The following is a 15,648-nucleotide window of genomic DNA, read 5'->3' as shown; positions in this document are numbered from 1 at the left end:
TAATTCCATTTTTGGATTACCTCTCTGTGGCTCCAAAAAAAGGTGTTTATGGAGATGTGCAGCGTGTGAAGATTTTGTACAACAAGAAAGACAGTGCTCTAATACAGATGGCTGATGGAAACCAATCACAACTGGGTAAGATTAAATTATATGTTATCTATACATCTTCAAATCTGATTTCAAATATATAATCTAAACCTGTGAATAAAAGCAAACTCTTTATATTAGTAAGCAGCCATTTATTAATAGCCAGGGTTCAAAATGTCATGTTAATTTTCATATTTTAACATGAGTAGTTGTACATGATGAACATATTTGTATTTTTCTGCTGTCCTCTTCCCATTTCTTGTGTGGAGTCTAAGGAAGAAATGTTTTGGCTTCAAAATTACAATAACAATTTCACATAAGAATTATGACATACATATTAAAGATCCTTAGTGTTTTTCATTCCTGGATACTCCTTATAATCGAAGTTAACAGTTCATAGGAATCCTGATTAACACTGTGTTATTTTAATTCTTCTAAAGTCACTTGCAAGTGTTTAACTAAACTTAGTAAAGGAAAGAGTCACATGGGAAATGTATTTTAGAGATACCAGGTTCTTACAAAATGAAAAACCTACACCCCAAATAGCCCACTGTTAATCCTTTTTGAAATCTTAAAATGTACTTCAGACAAGTTACACTTATACTATTAGATAAATAATTGATGACTTAATTAACATCTCGTTTGACTTCATGCACGAAGCCAAATCACATAAATCTAGAATATAGCTGCATATTCATGGTGTGATTGACTCTAAAGTCAATATGTTCTTAGCTTATAATTCTGTTAGTTGAGATTTGAGGATGATGGTACTTTAGATTGGTGTACTCACATTACTAATTTTGAAATTTGCCATTTTGGGTATAAAAACTAACGTATTTTTGCTATTAAACTATATGCTTAGTTTGTGAGACTCACAAACTAAGAACATGATGAACTAGACCTTTTAGCCTTTGGAGTTAGAAGTAAGTTTGAAATTCAGTGTTTCTTACCAGCTATTATCCATCTTTAGTGGATGTTATATAAAAATGCTGATTATGTCATAGATGCTCATTAAATCTTTTCTTCTTCCTCTGCTTGTGTACACTTCTGTACCCTGGTGGGTGTAGTCATTGCCATTGTTTTTATAAACTTTGTAAGTAGCATTTTTCAGTTTTTGTTTCATAGTTGACAAAGCATTCTTAAATGTTTGATTTTTTTCCTCATTGTGTGAGCTGTGGGTGGCATTACCCTCATGTAAATAAAGGATACACAATCATTGCGGTTGAGAAGTACCTGAGGTAGAATTTAACCAAATTTTTCATGCTATTTTTGGTTTTGTTTTATGTAAGGACTATTTAGATAAGTGATACTTTAATTTTTGCTATACTTGTATTAGTCTGCTTGGGCTGTTAATACCACAGACTGAGTGGCTAAAACAACAGAAATTTATCTTCTTATAGTTCTGGAGGCCAGTAGTTAGGTGCCAATAGATTTGGTTTCTGGTGAGGACTTTCTTCCTGGCTTTCAGACAGCTCCATTCTCCATATGTCCTCACATGGCCTTTCCTCTGAGCCTTTTCTGAGCCTCTGAGGCTCTGATTTCTCTTCCTGTACTTATAAAGATACCAGTCTTACTGGATTGGGGCCTCACCCATGTGACCTCTTTTAACCTAAATTACCTCCTTAAAGGCCCTGCCTCCAGGTAGTCACATTGAGGGATTAAAGCTTCCATATATCACTTTTGGGAGAATACAGTTCAGTGCCTAACAGTACTACATTTATAAATCTTTTACCCCTAATTTTTATAAGATTTTTTTACTAAAGCTTTGACTTACTAATAGCATGATTTATAGGTTTCAAACTATATATAGTGGCAAATAATTTATTATTTCTCATTGCCGCCAGGTTAGATTTTACTTTCTTGAAGTGTATGTCCATAAAAATACATACTTGCACCTTTAGTGCCTTTATAGCACACACACAAACACACAAATCCTATACAAAACTAGGGTGTGCTATTGAAAAAAAAAGTGAAATTTTTTAAAATGTAGTATGCTTTTTTTATGGGCTCTGTTCTCATTCTTTTTGGTTTTCATGGGACTCTGTTTGGAAATACTCATTGTTTTATAATATAGGCAGATGTTTTTATGCTCAGGAAGTAGTATGAGAGAAATAAACAGCAAGATACAGTCAGTAGTATACAGGTGTGAATGGGATTGTTGCAAATCTTAGAGGCCATGTTAAATCATTTTAGACTAGAGTTTTAAAATTTGCAAACATTAAGATGTTTCAATTTCTATCATAACCTATTGATACTGGAATTTTCTTAAATTGGATATTTTAGGAATAATATAATTTGTAAATTATGTTTTGAAGTAGTGTACTGATCTTCAATGATTAAAGTGAATGAATTCTAAGGAAATGTCAGAGTAGTTCCTTGTTAAAATAATTATCTTGTTTCTCTAATTCATATTTTCAAGAACTACTTACAAGGAAGCCTCAACTGTTTTTATTTAATATGTAGCTGCCATCTCAAAAGTAAACTTACTTCTTCTTTAACTACTAAATTATATCTAGCGAAGTGTGCTGTAAAGGGAGTAGGAATCATGTAATCTGGTGTTGTGATATTTGAGCAATTTTTAAGTATGTGTATATATTGGCTTTCACTTCTTCATTACTGTGAGTAATGGAGAACTCTAAGTCGCACTTTGAGGTATTGCTGGTCTCATAGAAGGGAGCTCTCAATAGACCTTCCCCCCAAAAAAAACAGTCAAAAGAAAGGAGGGAGAAATAGCAAATGATATGGAAAAAATGGGGGAAAATAGAAATTTGAAAGTAGTGATAGAATCAAGTCCGGATGTATCAATAATAACAACAGATGTAAAGGAGTAAATTCATCAATTAAAGGACAGATTTGATTTTTTTAAAGCCACCTATTTGTTCTTTACAAGAGATGTGAGGTGCAAAGATGTAGAAAGATTGAAAGTAAAGGGATATAAAAAGGATAATTGACAGGTAATAAGCAAAAGAAACTTATGTACCTATATTCATTTAAGATAAAGATTATTGATAAAAGATTTATTAGTTCACCAAGAAGATGACAACAGTTTTATGTGTATGTGTGCCTAATGAAATAGCTTCAAAATGTGTAAATTATAAATGGATAGAACTGCAGGGAGAATTGAGCAAATTCACCACGATAATGGAGGTCTTTATACACCTTGCTGAAATTATGTCAGGCAGACCCCCCCCACCAAAAAAAAAATCAGCAAGACGCAAAAGATACAGCACAACTACATTAACAGAATTAAACATGTATAGAATTAGGCATCTAATAGTTATACATCCAACACACTCTTTTTAAGTACACAGGGAATGCTTACAGAAATTGATCACAAACTAAACTATAAAGCAAGCTTCAGTAAATTTCAGAGAGTATCATACAGACCAAATTCTCTGACTACTGCACAATTAAGTTAAAGAGTTAATAACAGAAAGATACATTTTAAATCTCCAGGTATCTGGAAATTGAAAAATAATTCCAATATCAGGTCTCAAAGAAGTTATTTTAATGGGAATTTTAAAATATGTAAAACTAAATGATAATAGAAGTACTATACGTATTAGTATGTGTGGTACAGTGAAAGTGATGTTTTACAGAATGTTTTAACTGTTAAGAATAATGGTATAGGGACTTCCCTGCTGGCGCAGTGTTTAAGAATCCGCCTTCCTGGGCTTCCCTGGTGGCGCAGTGGTTAAGAATCTGCCTGCCAATTCAGGAGACACAGGTTCAAGCCCTGGTCCGGGAAGATCCCACGTGCCGAGGAGCAACTAAGCCCGTTTGCCCTAGAGCCCTGCTCTGCAACAAGAGAAGCCACCGCAATGAGAAGCCCGCGCACTGCAGCGAAGATACTGCCCCCACTCGCACCAACTAGAGAAAGCCCACATGCAGCAACGAAGACCCAATGCAGCCAAAAATAAATAAATTTATAAGAAAAAAGAATCCTGCCAATGCAGGGGACACGGGTTTGAGCCCTGGTCTGGGAAGATCCCACAGGGGAACAACTAAGCCCATGCGCCACAACTATTGAGCCTGCGCTCTAGAGCCTGTGAGCCACAACTACTGAGCCCACGTGCCAAAACTACTGAAGCCTGCACGCCTAGAGTCCATGCTCTGCAACAAGCCCCTGCAATGAGAAGCCTGCGCACTGCAACAAAGAGTAGCCGCCTGCTCGCCACAACTTGAGAAAGCCCGCACACGGCAACGAAGACCCAACACAGCCAATAAGTAAATAAATAAATAAAATTTAGGGAAAAAAAGAATAATGGCATAAACCCAAGGAAAAGAGATAATAAAGACAAGACTAGAAATCTAGAAATCAATGGTATAGAAAACAGTTTAGAGAAAAAAAATAAAGCTAAAAGTTGGGTCCTTTGACAAGACTAATAAACAAGTGGATATCAAGATTCATTTTTTTTTAAATGGAAGAGGCAACACAATATTTTTAATTATAAAGGGGATAATTATTGATATAGTTCCAGTTCCACATTATGTAAACTCCTGTACGTATCTTTTTTTTTTAACCATCTTTTAACTTATCATTATTCATTACTATCTTCAGAGATAAAGGGAGAGGTAGAAAATAGTATTCAACCAAAAATGACGTTTCCACTATGCAGTATTGACTTTTTTCTTCTTGATCATTGATTGCTTTGCTCATTGATGCCATATTTCTTGGAACAGATTTCAAGATATTAGAGTCCTGTTATTTAAACTTGATTCATTTAAAATTATTCTAATCATTTCCTTCTTTGTTTAATCAATATATATATACCTCCATTTTTGATGAGCTTTTTATTTTTTAATACCCTTAAAAGCCCCGGTATTCTAATTACCCCTCTCCTTAACCCCCATCCACTTTAAATTTACTCACATCCTTTTATCAGCAATCAGCTGCCTAGAATCTCCCTTATTACCTGGTTACTTTCTTGAGTTAGCTGTTTGGTTATTTTGCTTTATTTTTAACCCCATTTCTCTATCATCCATCTCCTCTTTGTGCAGTTACTATGCCTAGGACCTCTTGTTGTTTTGTTATTTGTGCCCTTCAGCATCTCAAAGCTCAACTGTTCGTGCAGTATTTTTATAACTTCTCAAAGCTGCACTAAAACACCTTTTCTTAGGACCACCTTAGTTTACTTCTTTATGCCACTTTATTCCCAAAACTCATTCCTTATAACACATTTTGTATGAGGTAATAGCACTTTATCATAAGCAAAGTTCTGTTCACTTAAAACAATTAATAGAACCTTAAAAATATTTTATAATTTAAGTAAGCTTTATTATAAAAGTTTACATACCATCACTATGGATAATTGAGTTGATTTTATAAGTATATGCGAAATACAGTGTAAGGAAGTTAAGGCCTGACAGCTTATTTTTTTTATTAGCCTCAGTTGAAAATCTAAGAGAAAACTATTACAGATGTATAACACTGCAGTAAATCAGGAAGAGTAAACTTTTTTTCCTTCCAGTTTTCAGATATAATTGACATACAGCACTGTGTAAGTTTAAGAGGTCCAGCATTAATGATTTGATTTGTATACATCATGAATTGATTATCACAGTAAATTTAGTGAACATCCATCATCTCATATAGTTGTAAAATTAAAGAAATAGAAAATTTTTTGTGTGTTATGAGAACTCCTAGGGTTTACTCTCTTAACAACTTTCATGTATAACATACAGCAGTGTTAAAATTACATTTATCATGTTGTACGCTACATCCTTAGTATTTATCTTATAACTAGAATAGTAAACTTATTTTTACAAATTAGGGAAGCTATAAATGAAAAAGATTTTTTGGAATGGTACCTTATACTTTTATAGCATTTTCCTTTTCAGACCTGTTTTATATTTAACTGGTTTATTCTATACAAGTAAGTATGACAAGATGCATGGATTTAACAAATTCTGGGTATCTCCTGTGTCAGACTGTGTACTGTAGTGTACTAATCAAATTAAAACATTTGAGAGTAGGGATTTTATTCTCAATTCCCTGCTCTTCCATATTGCCTTTACCTCTCTGTTTAATACTCTAATACTTTGATTTGAGTAGTCAAATAGACCTTCAGTTTAGCTAAACTATATGACTTTATGACATGGTTTTCTTCAGTTGTGACTAGTGAATAAAACATAAAACGTGTAACTGTTCTCTAATCTCAGACCAGTTCTTTTAGTTGAAAAGTAACCCAACTGCTGCCTCAAGAAGTAGCTATGTGATGTTCTGTGTTTAGGCACTGTGCTGTGTGCTGTGGGGAGAGACACTGGTTCCTGCTTTCATGTATCTTACAGTCTGAAGGAGGATATAAATAATTAAAATGTAATGAATTTATAAAAATAAAGGGTACTGCATGGGGGAATATCTAGTGAGGTTCTGAACCTTTTCTAGAGGATGAAGAAAAGGCCCTCTTGAGGAAGTAACATTAAAGAATAAATAGATTAGGAGGGATAGTGAAGGAGATAGGAAATTGTTATAAATAGAAGAGCATGCACACGGGGCTAAAGGTAAAAAAAAACTAGTGTTTAAGAAAATACGTTTTGTACACCTGGAACATTAAGTACAAGGAGTACAGTACTAAGATACTGTGGGTTCCGTGAGGAGGGCTAGGATGGTTCTTGTCTTACCACTTGATTCTCAGCATTAACAAAGTGGTTAGTATTGTATATCATCAATAAATGTTTATTCAGGGAGGCTTGATAGAGATGTTAGGGTCAGACTGAGAAAGGCATAAGCCATGTTAAAGAAAGAATAAGTTTAGACATTATGCCTAAGGGTTTTAAGCAGGTAGTGACATAGATTTGTATAGAATGGATTGGAGGAAAGTAGAGAAAAATCCAACAAGACAAATTAGGAGTTATCCAGATAAAAAAAAATAATGGCAGTGAAAAGTGTAGAAATAGAAGATGAATTTGAGAGTAATTAAGAGGATGGGTGTGGTAGGACTTGGCAATTAGGATATGGATCAGCAGGGAGAAAATGTTACAGATGAGTACTGAGTTTCTTGGGCATTTAGCAGGACTGTCAAGGAAGAGAGAGACTCACATTTTGGATTTTCGTTCTATGAAAGAAGCTGGCTTTTTTGTCTCAATGCCTTGTCTAGTGCAAATGAACTTGTTCTGTCACCAGTGGCTGTTGTAAATTCATGGTTTATTTTAAAATCATAACAGAATTCAGATATTTCAACTTTCCTAAAATGAGAATTATTTTTGCTTTGAACCTTGATATTGTTTTTTAATAGGCATTCTTCCCCTTTATAGCCATGAATCATCTTAATGGACAGAAGATGTATGGAAAAATTATTCGTGTTACTCTGTCTAAACATCAGACTGTACAACTACCTCGAGAGGGACTTGATGATCAAGGGCTAACAAAAGATTTTGGTAATTCCCCACTGCATCGTTTCAAGAAACCTGGATCCAAAAATTTTCAGAACATTTTTCCTCCTTCTGCAACCCTTCACCTATCTAATATCCCGTAAGTATTAAAGCTGGAGTAGTTTATTAAGGATATACATTTTAGGAATAAAATATAAACATTTTTTATTAATTGTTTTTCTTTTTTTCCATCTATTATTCCCAGCCCTTCAGTAGCAGAAGAGGATCTGCGAACACTGTTTGCTAACACTGGGGGCACTGTGAAAGCATTTAAGTTTTTTCAGTAAGCAAGCTTTCTTGTCTTTACATTAGTGACTTGATAGAAGTAAAAGTTTTCTTCAAGTAGTTGTTCTTTTTGTTTCTAGACATCTTTGATTCTGGAATGGGCAAAAGTTAAGTATTTAAGCCCTTCCTAATTTTTATGAAGTATCTAATTTCATAATTTTGTTTCAGAAGAGATCACAAAATGGCTCTTCTTCAGATGGCAACAGTGGAAGAAGCTATTCAGGCCTTGATTGATCTTCATAATTATAACCTTGGTGAAAACCATCATCTGAGAGTGTCTTTCTCCAAGTCAACAATTTAAAAAAGGGGAGATGAAGATTGGCGGTGAATCACATTGTTTGGTGTCAACACCTATTGACTGTTCAGAAAAGTGGGGACCAGAGTTTGATTTTTTTTGTTGTTTTCTTTTTTTTTTCTTTTTTCCCATGCTGTTATCATTCCTTGGTTATAAAATGAAATGGCATATGTAAAGGCAGAGTTATTAACTGCTCTTTCATCTGTTCTGTAGAGAAGCCATTTTTATTGTCTGTTTAAAATTTTAATTTTACTTTCCTTTTTCAACTTAGTTGACATACGTGCCTTAAAAAGGAAAACTAGTGTTGCTATTGTGCATTTACTAGAAGAAAGGAATTGGTTGTCTAGGGCACATTGTTAAATGGGAATTAACAATATGTTTAGGCAGGGGTGTGTAAAAAGGTTAAGTTTTTGTTTCTCCTGCTTGGAACTTATTTTGAATTATTGGCTTGTCACATTTCTTTCTATTTAATCAGATAAGATACATGATACTGAAAGAATAAAGCAGCATTTTTTTAGTTTTTACTACCTTAGGCTTTATTGCTTTAAAAAAAAACATTGGCCTTTTGTATCTCACAATTCTGGTCTAGATTCAGTTATGAATGTAGGCATTAGTTAAAATTAACAAGATGCAGAGTATTAATTTCTTAAGACAAAGTGATTTCTGTAAGTTTGAGCCCTATGTGGAAAAGCATTGTGGAATCTTAACCTTTTTGTACACACTCTTGTGGGACGTATCATATAAATGTCAGCACTAAGTAACGTCTTGTTTGTGGCTGAATATTTTTCGTAGATGTTTTTGAAGTTGACATGATTTATGTGCATTTAAATATATATTGCCATCCTTAGTTTGTAATTAAGATTTGGAATACGGTTGTGGATTTCTGAGCATGTGCAGACTGGTCTAGCTAGTTCAGGAACTGGTGCATGTATTTTTCAAAGATAAAAGAAAGTGTACTGCGAAAATTTGCAGGAAGGTTAATTTTGTGGCAGTTTTCTAAAACTGACAACCAGGTGGGACCAAAGTTTATGTGCCTTTAGTCTTAATTTACCTTGCATTGTAATATTCAGTTTTAATAAATCTTCAAAATATTTTGTATTTAGGAATAGATCTGACTTTGACTTTAATAAAAACATGGCTCAGAATCTACAGGTCAAATTAATTTGAACAGTTCTTGTCAATCTGAATTGTTGATTCTGTTTAAATGACCAATACTTTTTCAAATTGATGTACTTAGTTTCAAGGTTCATAGATTCTGTTATCTATGTAGACAGAATGGTCATGTATATTTTCTATTAGTTGAGTTTTTACATCTTTAGAAATGTAAAATTCAGTATAGTTTGAAAGCGGCACAATTAAAAATTAATTTTCTAACAAAGTTGGGAGGTTTGATGGTTGTTTAATTTCCTTTTGTGTGTACTCTGCTTACCTCTGTAGCATGCTCAATAAACACTTCTGTAGCTCTGTATTCACCTTTTCTGTCTCTCTCTGCTGCCTTTTCTCTCTCTTCTTCTTTGTTTTTCACTCCACTGTGCTTCTGAATTCATGTTTATTCTCTGCCAGGGTGGGAAAGGAATAATAATATTACAATTCTATGGCTTTATACCATAAATAAATCTAGATGCTGTGAAAATATACCAGCTGGTTTTTTTTTAATTTGAAAGATGGTGACTGCTTTTCAGGAGGACACATATTAAACATTTCCCACCCTGTTATAATCTACTGCTTTAAAGACATAACTTTTATTGTATCTTGTTAATTCTTTCTATCTCTTTTGTTGTTGTTGTTTTTTTTCCAGTAGATTTATGCACTAATAGATCTTTTGGATTTGCCATGCTCTCTTGCTGCAGTTTCATCTTTCATCTTTTGTGTCTGCTAAAGATTTCCTACCTTGTGAGTTTTAACAAAGGGTACTTGATGTTACTGGGAAGAAACAGTATCATACCATCTGCTTTTGCCTTGGGTGGGAAGGAAGATACACATTCAGGTATTTAAAAGTTTAAGGGTAATTTGTGATGTCAAGATTTTCACTTTTTAAAGGGTTTCGATTAGGGTGTTTGTAGTACTCAGTATTTTGGGGGGGTCACCTTTTTTTTAAACAGGCATTTTGGTGTCTGATAACTTTGCAGTTATACATGTTCCTTAAGTTTGTTCTGTTATAAAATAACTAACAGTTATGCAAAACTCATACATTAGGGAAGTCAAAAACAAATGAAGGAGTGTGCAATTCATTTAAGTGTGCTATATTAATACAATAATTCAGTCACTTCCAAGAAGGAAAGAGTATAGTAAATAATTGTTTACATTTGGGTCGACATGGGGGGTGATTTGGAAGCTAAGTTATCTCAATTTTTTTTTCTTAAAATAGCATTGTAGTGCAAAAGAACTCTAGCAACAGCACATGAGCCTAAAAAGTCTGTAAAAAACCCATAACATGAATGAATAGTAATCGAACAGTTTTTTTTAAGTGAAGTTTTTCTCAGTATTGGGTGGTAGTTGAAATATCTGAAAGTAGGTGCTATATCTGTTTTTCAGGTAGTTCCTTGTGGCTGGGATTGGCTTGGAAGAAGAAACAGAAGTTCTGAAATGTCTGTGGGAACTGGGGTTGCTCCGATTACTGAGCTAAGGAGTTCCCAGTATTTCTGATGGGGGAGTGACCAGAAACCCAAGTTTTTCCTGCCTAGGGAGTGGCATATTCCTCAGTCTTAGAGTGCACTCCAGTGCAACCTTCCTTCCAAAGCACAAGTCAGTGACGTGAGAATTTTGACATTTTGGAGTGCTTTAATTTTCATACATTATTTTAACCCAGTCCTCAGCATACAGTAAATTGTTTAATTAGGTGAAAATAATAGCTTTGTCATCATCATTATTATTACCACCATATGCCTCAGTCTTATCTCTCAAGTGAACTAGCTGTGAAGTGTTAAGATGCAGCTGCTTGTTAATAGAGGTCTTACCTTGAATATTAAGAAAGATAACTTGATTATTTTTTCCTACAACTGAGAGAGAAACTGATTTTTTGACATTAAGATTTATTTGGAAAATGGGTTTCAAAATACCTACTTAAGGAATGGATTCATAAAGTTTACATTTAATGTTAGAAATCTAATTTAACATTTGAAAGCAGCTAAGAACACCCTGGCTTAACCAGGAATGATAAGGAATCGTTATATTTAGTTACATTAGGGATATATTAACACTTCTGAGGCATTTAAAGTTCAAAATACAAGGTTAGTATAATCAGATTGTGGTAATTGGTTTGTTATTTCTATTTTTGGATCAACATACAGTTAGCAGAAAAGGACAAGTTACTTTTCTAAGCCTCAGTATCCCTTGTGTATGGGAAATGTAGGCAGTACTGCTCTTCCCACCTCACAGGGTACTGTGAAACTCAGTAGGAATGCAGACATGCTATGCAATTGATAAATGCTATGTAGGAGGAAAAGTTGCAATGTTAGTTTCATGTCTGCCAGATCTTAGTTATTAATCTACAGTAAATAATACCCCAATGTCTCTTTGCTACAGAGGATTTTTTTTTAAGTTTTTAAGTGTTAACATCTGCTAAAGCAAAAAGATGTAGAATGCAAGTCTATAATGCATCCCAAAGCCAAATGAAAGGAGAATCTGGATTTAGCCTTGTATTTTCTGTTTGAACTATTTGATAGCCTAGTAACACAGATACATATTTAATTATGGACTCCATTTAAAAATGAGATTTTTCTGTGTACATACCTTTAAAGGTTGCTGTGAAACTGAGAGGTAATTTTAACAAAGTCTGGAGAATATGAAAAAAGACATTCTCATGAGTAGCTTGGGACTTCAAACAAGATTTCCTCACTGCCTTAATATTTTTAAATAGAGCAAGAATCTGAAAATGTTCTTTCATTCAGAAGGAAAGGGTATGGAACTGTTTAGTGAAATTGAACATACATAGGTTTCTGCTTTGGCTAAATATTTGTTTCAAGAAAATCTGTTGGTAAGAATTCAGTAGAAAATCTCAATTTTAAGCCACAGTATTAGGATATGTGTACCAATTATCAAAACCCTTAATTTTGGAGTTATTCTTTATTCTCCTAAGTATACTTATTCTATCTTTTTTTGTTTTAGATTTTGCAAATAAAGTATTAAAGTGTCAGATTGCCCACATTAAGGATAAAATGAAGTGTTCAGATACGCAGAAAAATACAAAGAACATAAACAGCTATGCACATACTATTTCACCACCTAATACTTTCCATACTTTGTGTAATTTTAATATATGACTTAAAAGAAATAAAACATTACAGATTGAACTGACATCCTTTATGTACTCTCCTTGATCTTAGCCCCTGTATATCCCTTCTCCACAGGTAATCGTTACATTGAATTTAGTATGTTTTAAATTCAGTGGTGGTTTTTCGAAGATAATTTGTTCTATATTCTGTAGTCTTAAGTTTCTTTTTGTACCTAAAAAAATACTGCAAATATTTATGATGTTTATTAAATGGTATGATATTTTGTTCAACACAGTTTAAAATTTTGTTAAGATTAGGATGTCTGGACATTAATAATCCCCTTATCAAATCTCATTACATTTAACCAGTTTTGAGGTTATTAAATCAATTCCTTTTCAATAAATACCGTATGAGTTGTTTGAGTCTCAAGTTTTTCCTAAGGCAAAGATGTAAAAAGTAAACAAGGAGCTATCATTAGTATTTTTAAAGCTGAAATTATGTGTGAGATCCTCAAATACAAAGATATCCTTTCCAGCTTCACATTATAGCCACCCTTCGTGTAACTTAATGCCTCCCTCCCATTTCAGTGGACAGAAAGAGTATTCCCCTTAATTGGTGTTAGTGCTTAGAAAATAACAAACCTCCCTCATTCCGCTTCAGTTACCAACTTAACGATCTTTCTTGTTCCTCCCATATTATCACCTCCCAGACGTATTTCATCATCAGGTTTTCCGGAATGTTTTCCTTACAGTGTTTTATTCCTGGTCATAGTCACTATTCTGCAACAATATCTGGGCTAGCTTAGCTTGTCAGCATTACAGTTTGTTCAGATCATAGAACCTTGCTACTCAAAAGTCAGTCCCCAGACCAACAGCAATTATCACCTGGGAGCTTATTAGAAACTCAGAGTATCTAACCCTGCCTCTGACCTGCTGAACTACATTTTGACAAGATTGGTAGGTGTGACCCACTTGGACACTCAAGTTCTATGCTAGTAGAATTTTTTCAGTTCAGTGAAAATCAGCTTAAAAGTTCTTTCTTATTTTTTTGCTGAGTGTGAACATTGTTACATTTTCTTGGTAATTTCAAGTTATTCGAGAGATGTATTGTTAACACTAAGAGCTGAAAAGGACCTTATGTATATAGTTTTAACCTCATTTTAAACTGTTCTAGATAGGTCAAATGAACAGTTTAGCAACATATTTGAAGTGACTTACCTGTAATTAGATTACAGGTACCTGGGTTTCCAGTTCAGTCCTGCAATGTGTTAAACTAAAGGAAGTAGAGACCTGCTGTTATTCATAAATTAAAATTAATTTAATGTACAAGATAATAGGTAAATAGCTAATAACAGAAATCAATACGATTTTTTATTTAGTAATAGACATCAAGTTTAGCCTGACAGGGAAAGGACTTCCACGTGAATTGATTTTGTTAAATGACTGGAAATTAACACTCTTAAGCCCTGTATCTGTTACATCATACTTTATAATAAAATGACCCTTGGGTCATTTTGGTAAATAGCTTTCCTGTTCACTGAATGCTGCTTCAGTTCCTTTCCCAACTCCAATTGGATAGCACAGTTCTAAAGTTGCAGTACCTAAACTTTACTAGTGATGCTGCTGATAACTCTGAGTTAGAGCTGTGATAAAAATATGGATTTAGCTGTGCCGTACTATGCCTTCAGTGACTTATTACCCATATCCTTAGCATAGTTTTTCATGTTCTTGTGGCTAGCAGTTTTCTCTACTGTCCTGTCTTGCTGAGTATTTCCTGTTTACCGTTCCCATTGCTGTCTCTAAACCTTGTTGCTGCTTTAGCTATCACTTTTATATTGTTTTTCTCTTCACTTTTCATCCATCTTCTCTTTGCAGTTAATTTCTTGCTCCTGAGACTTACATTTTTATAACCACAACCAACCAGTTAGATGAATCCTTTCAACTGGTTAATGAACTGACAAATGATGGTGCAAATTGTAATATTCAGATGTTTTTCTAATTTTGTCTGGTTCAGCTTAAAATCCTCCCTTTTTAAAAATTTTTTGTCTTAATTTCTGGTATTGTAACAATTCCAGACGGTAGAAATCACTAAAAGTCTCCAGAAACCTGAAGTATTAATGTATTTATCACTAGTGTGTTCAACGCTAGTGGAGAATTAGTCAAAGAATTGTGGTTAAAAAGCTTCTTATGCTGACACTTGTAAAGTTCTAAAAGGTGGTTCCAATTCACTTAGTAATGATTCATAGAAGTTAAAGTACATATATATGTTCAAAGGAATAATTACTGCTGTTTTTTAAAGATGTAAGCAAAACAGCCCCAGGGAGACCATAGTAACATTGCAGTAGTTGTCTCTTCCCTGAGTTTGGAATTTTATAATGTATATTATAAATTATAAATATTTTTTGTTCTGGAAAAAGTATAGGCATTGACCTTATTCTGCTACCCAGTAGTGATGAGACCTTTCAAAGCCTTAATTGTCTCATCTGTAAAATAGAGATAATACCCGCCTCATGTGTTCACTCTGAGGATTATGTGAAATACAGATTAATTCCATTGGTAGTTTTTTCTCCTCTTGCTTGGGGAAAATTCTTGGCATTCCGTTTATGGAAGTTTTTTCCCCCTAAGTGTTAATTTATACGTTTTCAAAAGACGTTTGTTGGAATTTGCTGTTTGCATTGTAGGGAATTAAATGGAACCACAGTACACTCAAGTCTTTTTTTTTTTGAACTTTGAAAATGCACATTTTTTCCAACATATTTGATATATTAAGGAAGAATTTAAGTGTTACATGCATTTCGCATTTAATGTGCGATTTCATCATGGGAAACATGGAAAGCAGAAAACTGCACCCAGCTAATCCAGGCTGTTTAGAAATACACTGGGTGCACACACGTATACACCTCAGACATCTGTCAGCTACCTACCTCAGCTCTTCACCTGTTAGGGGGCACACTTACCCACATCTGGTGTTAACAACTTTCTGTCCAATTTCATACAATCCTTCAACACTTCACGATGACTCACAAGCTACAACACCCACTTCCACAAGCAAGCTTTCAATCTTTTCTAAAATAAGGTGTCATTTATAGCATTTATATATTTCTTAATCATTTAACATGCAAAAGTGTGCTGCCATTTTTTTTATTGTTTCTGTTTTTGTGTGATGAAGTTTTTGAGTGTTGTATCCCATAAGCCCTGTGGTTTTTATTGTGTGATTTTGCGTAACGTGGCAGTTTCTGGAAATGCTTATGCTTTGTTAGAGTTGTCTACCCTCAAGGAGCTTCTAGGCCAATTCATATTATGACAGAAGGTATATAGCAAATTGTGATGCTGGGCATGAGAAAACAGGGTTTGAGGTTGGGCATCACCATTTATAGATCATGGTAGCTTGAAC

General features: G+C 34.1%; 1 protein-coding gene across 4 annotated transcripts in view; it reads left to right on the top strand.

Annotated features, from left to right (window-relative positions):
• PTBP2 (polypyrimidine tract binding protein 2) overlaps nt 1-9,419 on the top strand; it is an 81,775-nt gene extending 72,356 nt beyond the window's left edge. For 2 of the 4 annotated variants that reach the window (XM_081216987.1, XM_081216985.1), the window contains exons 11-14: nt 43-135; nt 7,345-7,561; nt 7,667-7,744; nt 7,918-9,419. In XM_081216987.1, the coding sequence (XP_081073113.1) occupies nt 43-135; nt 7,345-7,561; nt 7,667-7,744; nt 7,918-8,047 (518 nt within the window). In that variant the 3' untranslated portion in view covers nt 8,048-9,419. Of the gene's footprint in view, nt 1-42; nt 136-7,344; nt 7,562-7,666; nt 7,745-7,914 lie in introns of all 4 variants that reach the window. The other 2 variants (XM_081216986.1, XM_081216984.1) reach the window with 1 other exon arrangement.
• Nucleotides 9,420-15,648: the final 6,229 nt, after the last annotated feature.

The sequence above is a fragment of the Mesoplodon bidens genome, assembly GCF_964165515.1.
Source record: "Mesoplodon bidens genome assembly, chromosome: 2".
NCBI classification, from domain to species: domain Eukaryota; kingdom Metazoa; phylum Chordata; class Mammalia; order Artiodactyla; family Ziphiidae; genus Mesoplodon; species Mesoplodon bidens.
Note: the sequence above shows the minus strand (reverse complement) of the source record. Positions and strands in the feature narration are given on the sequence as shown.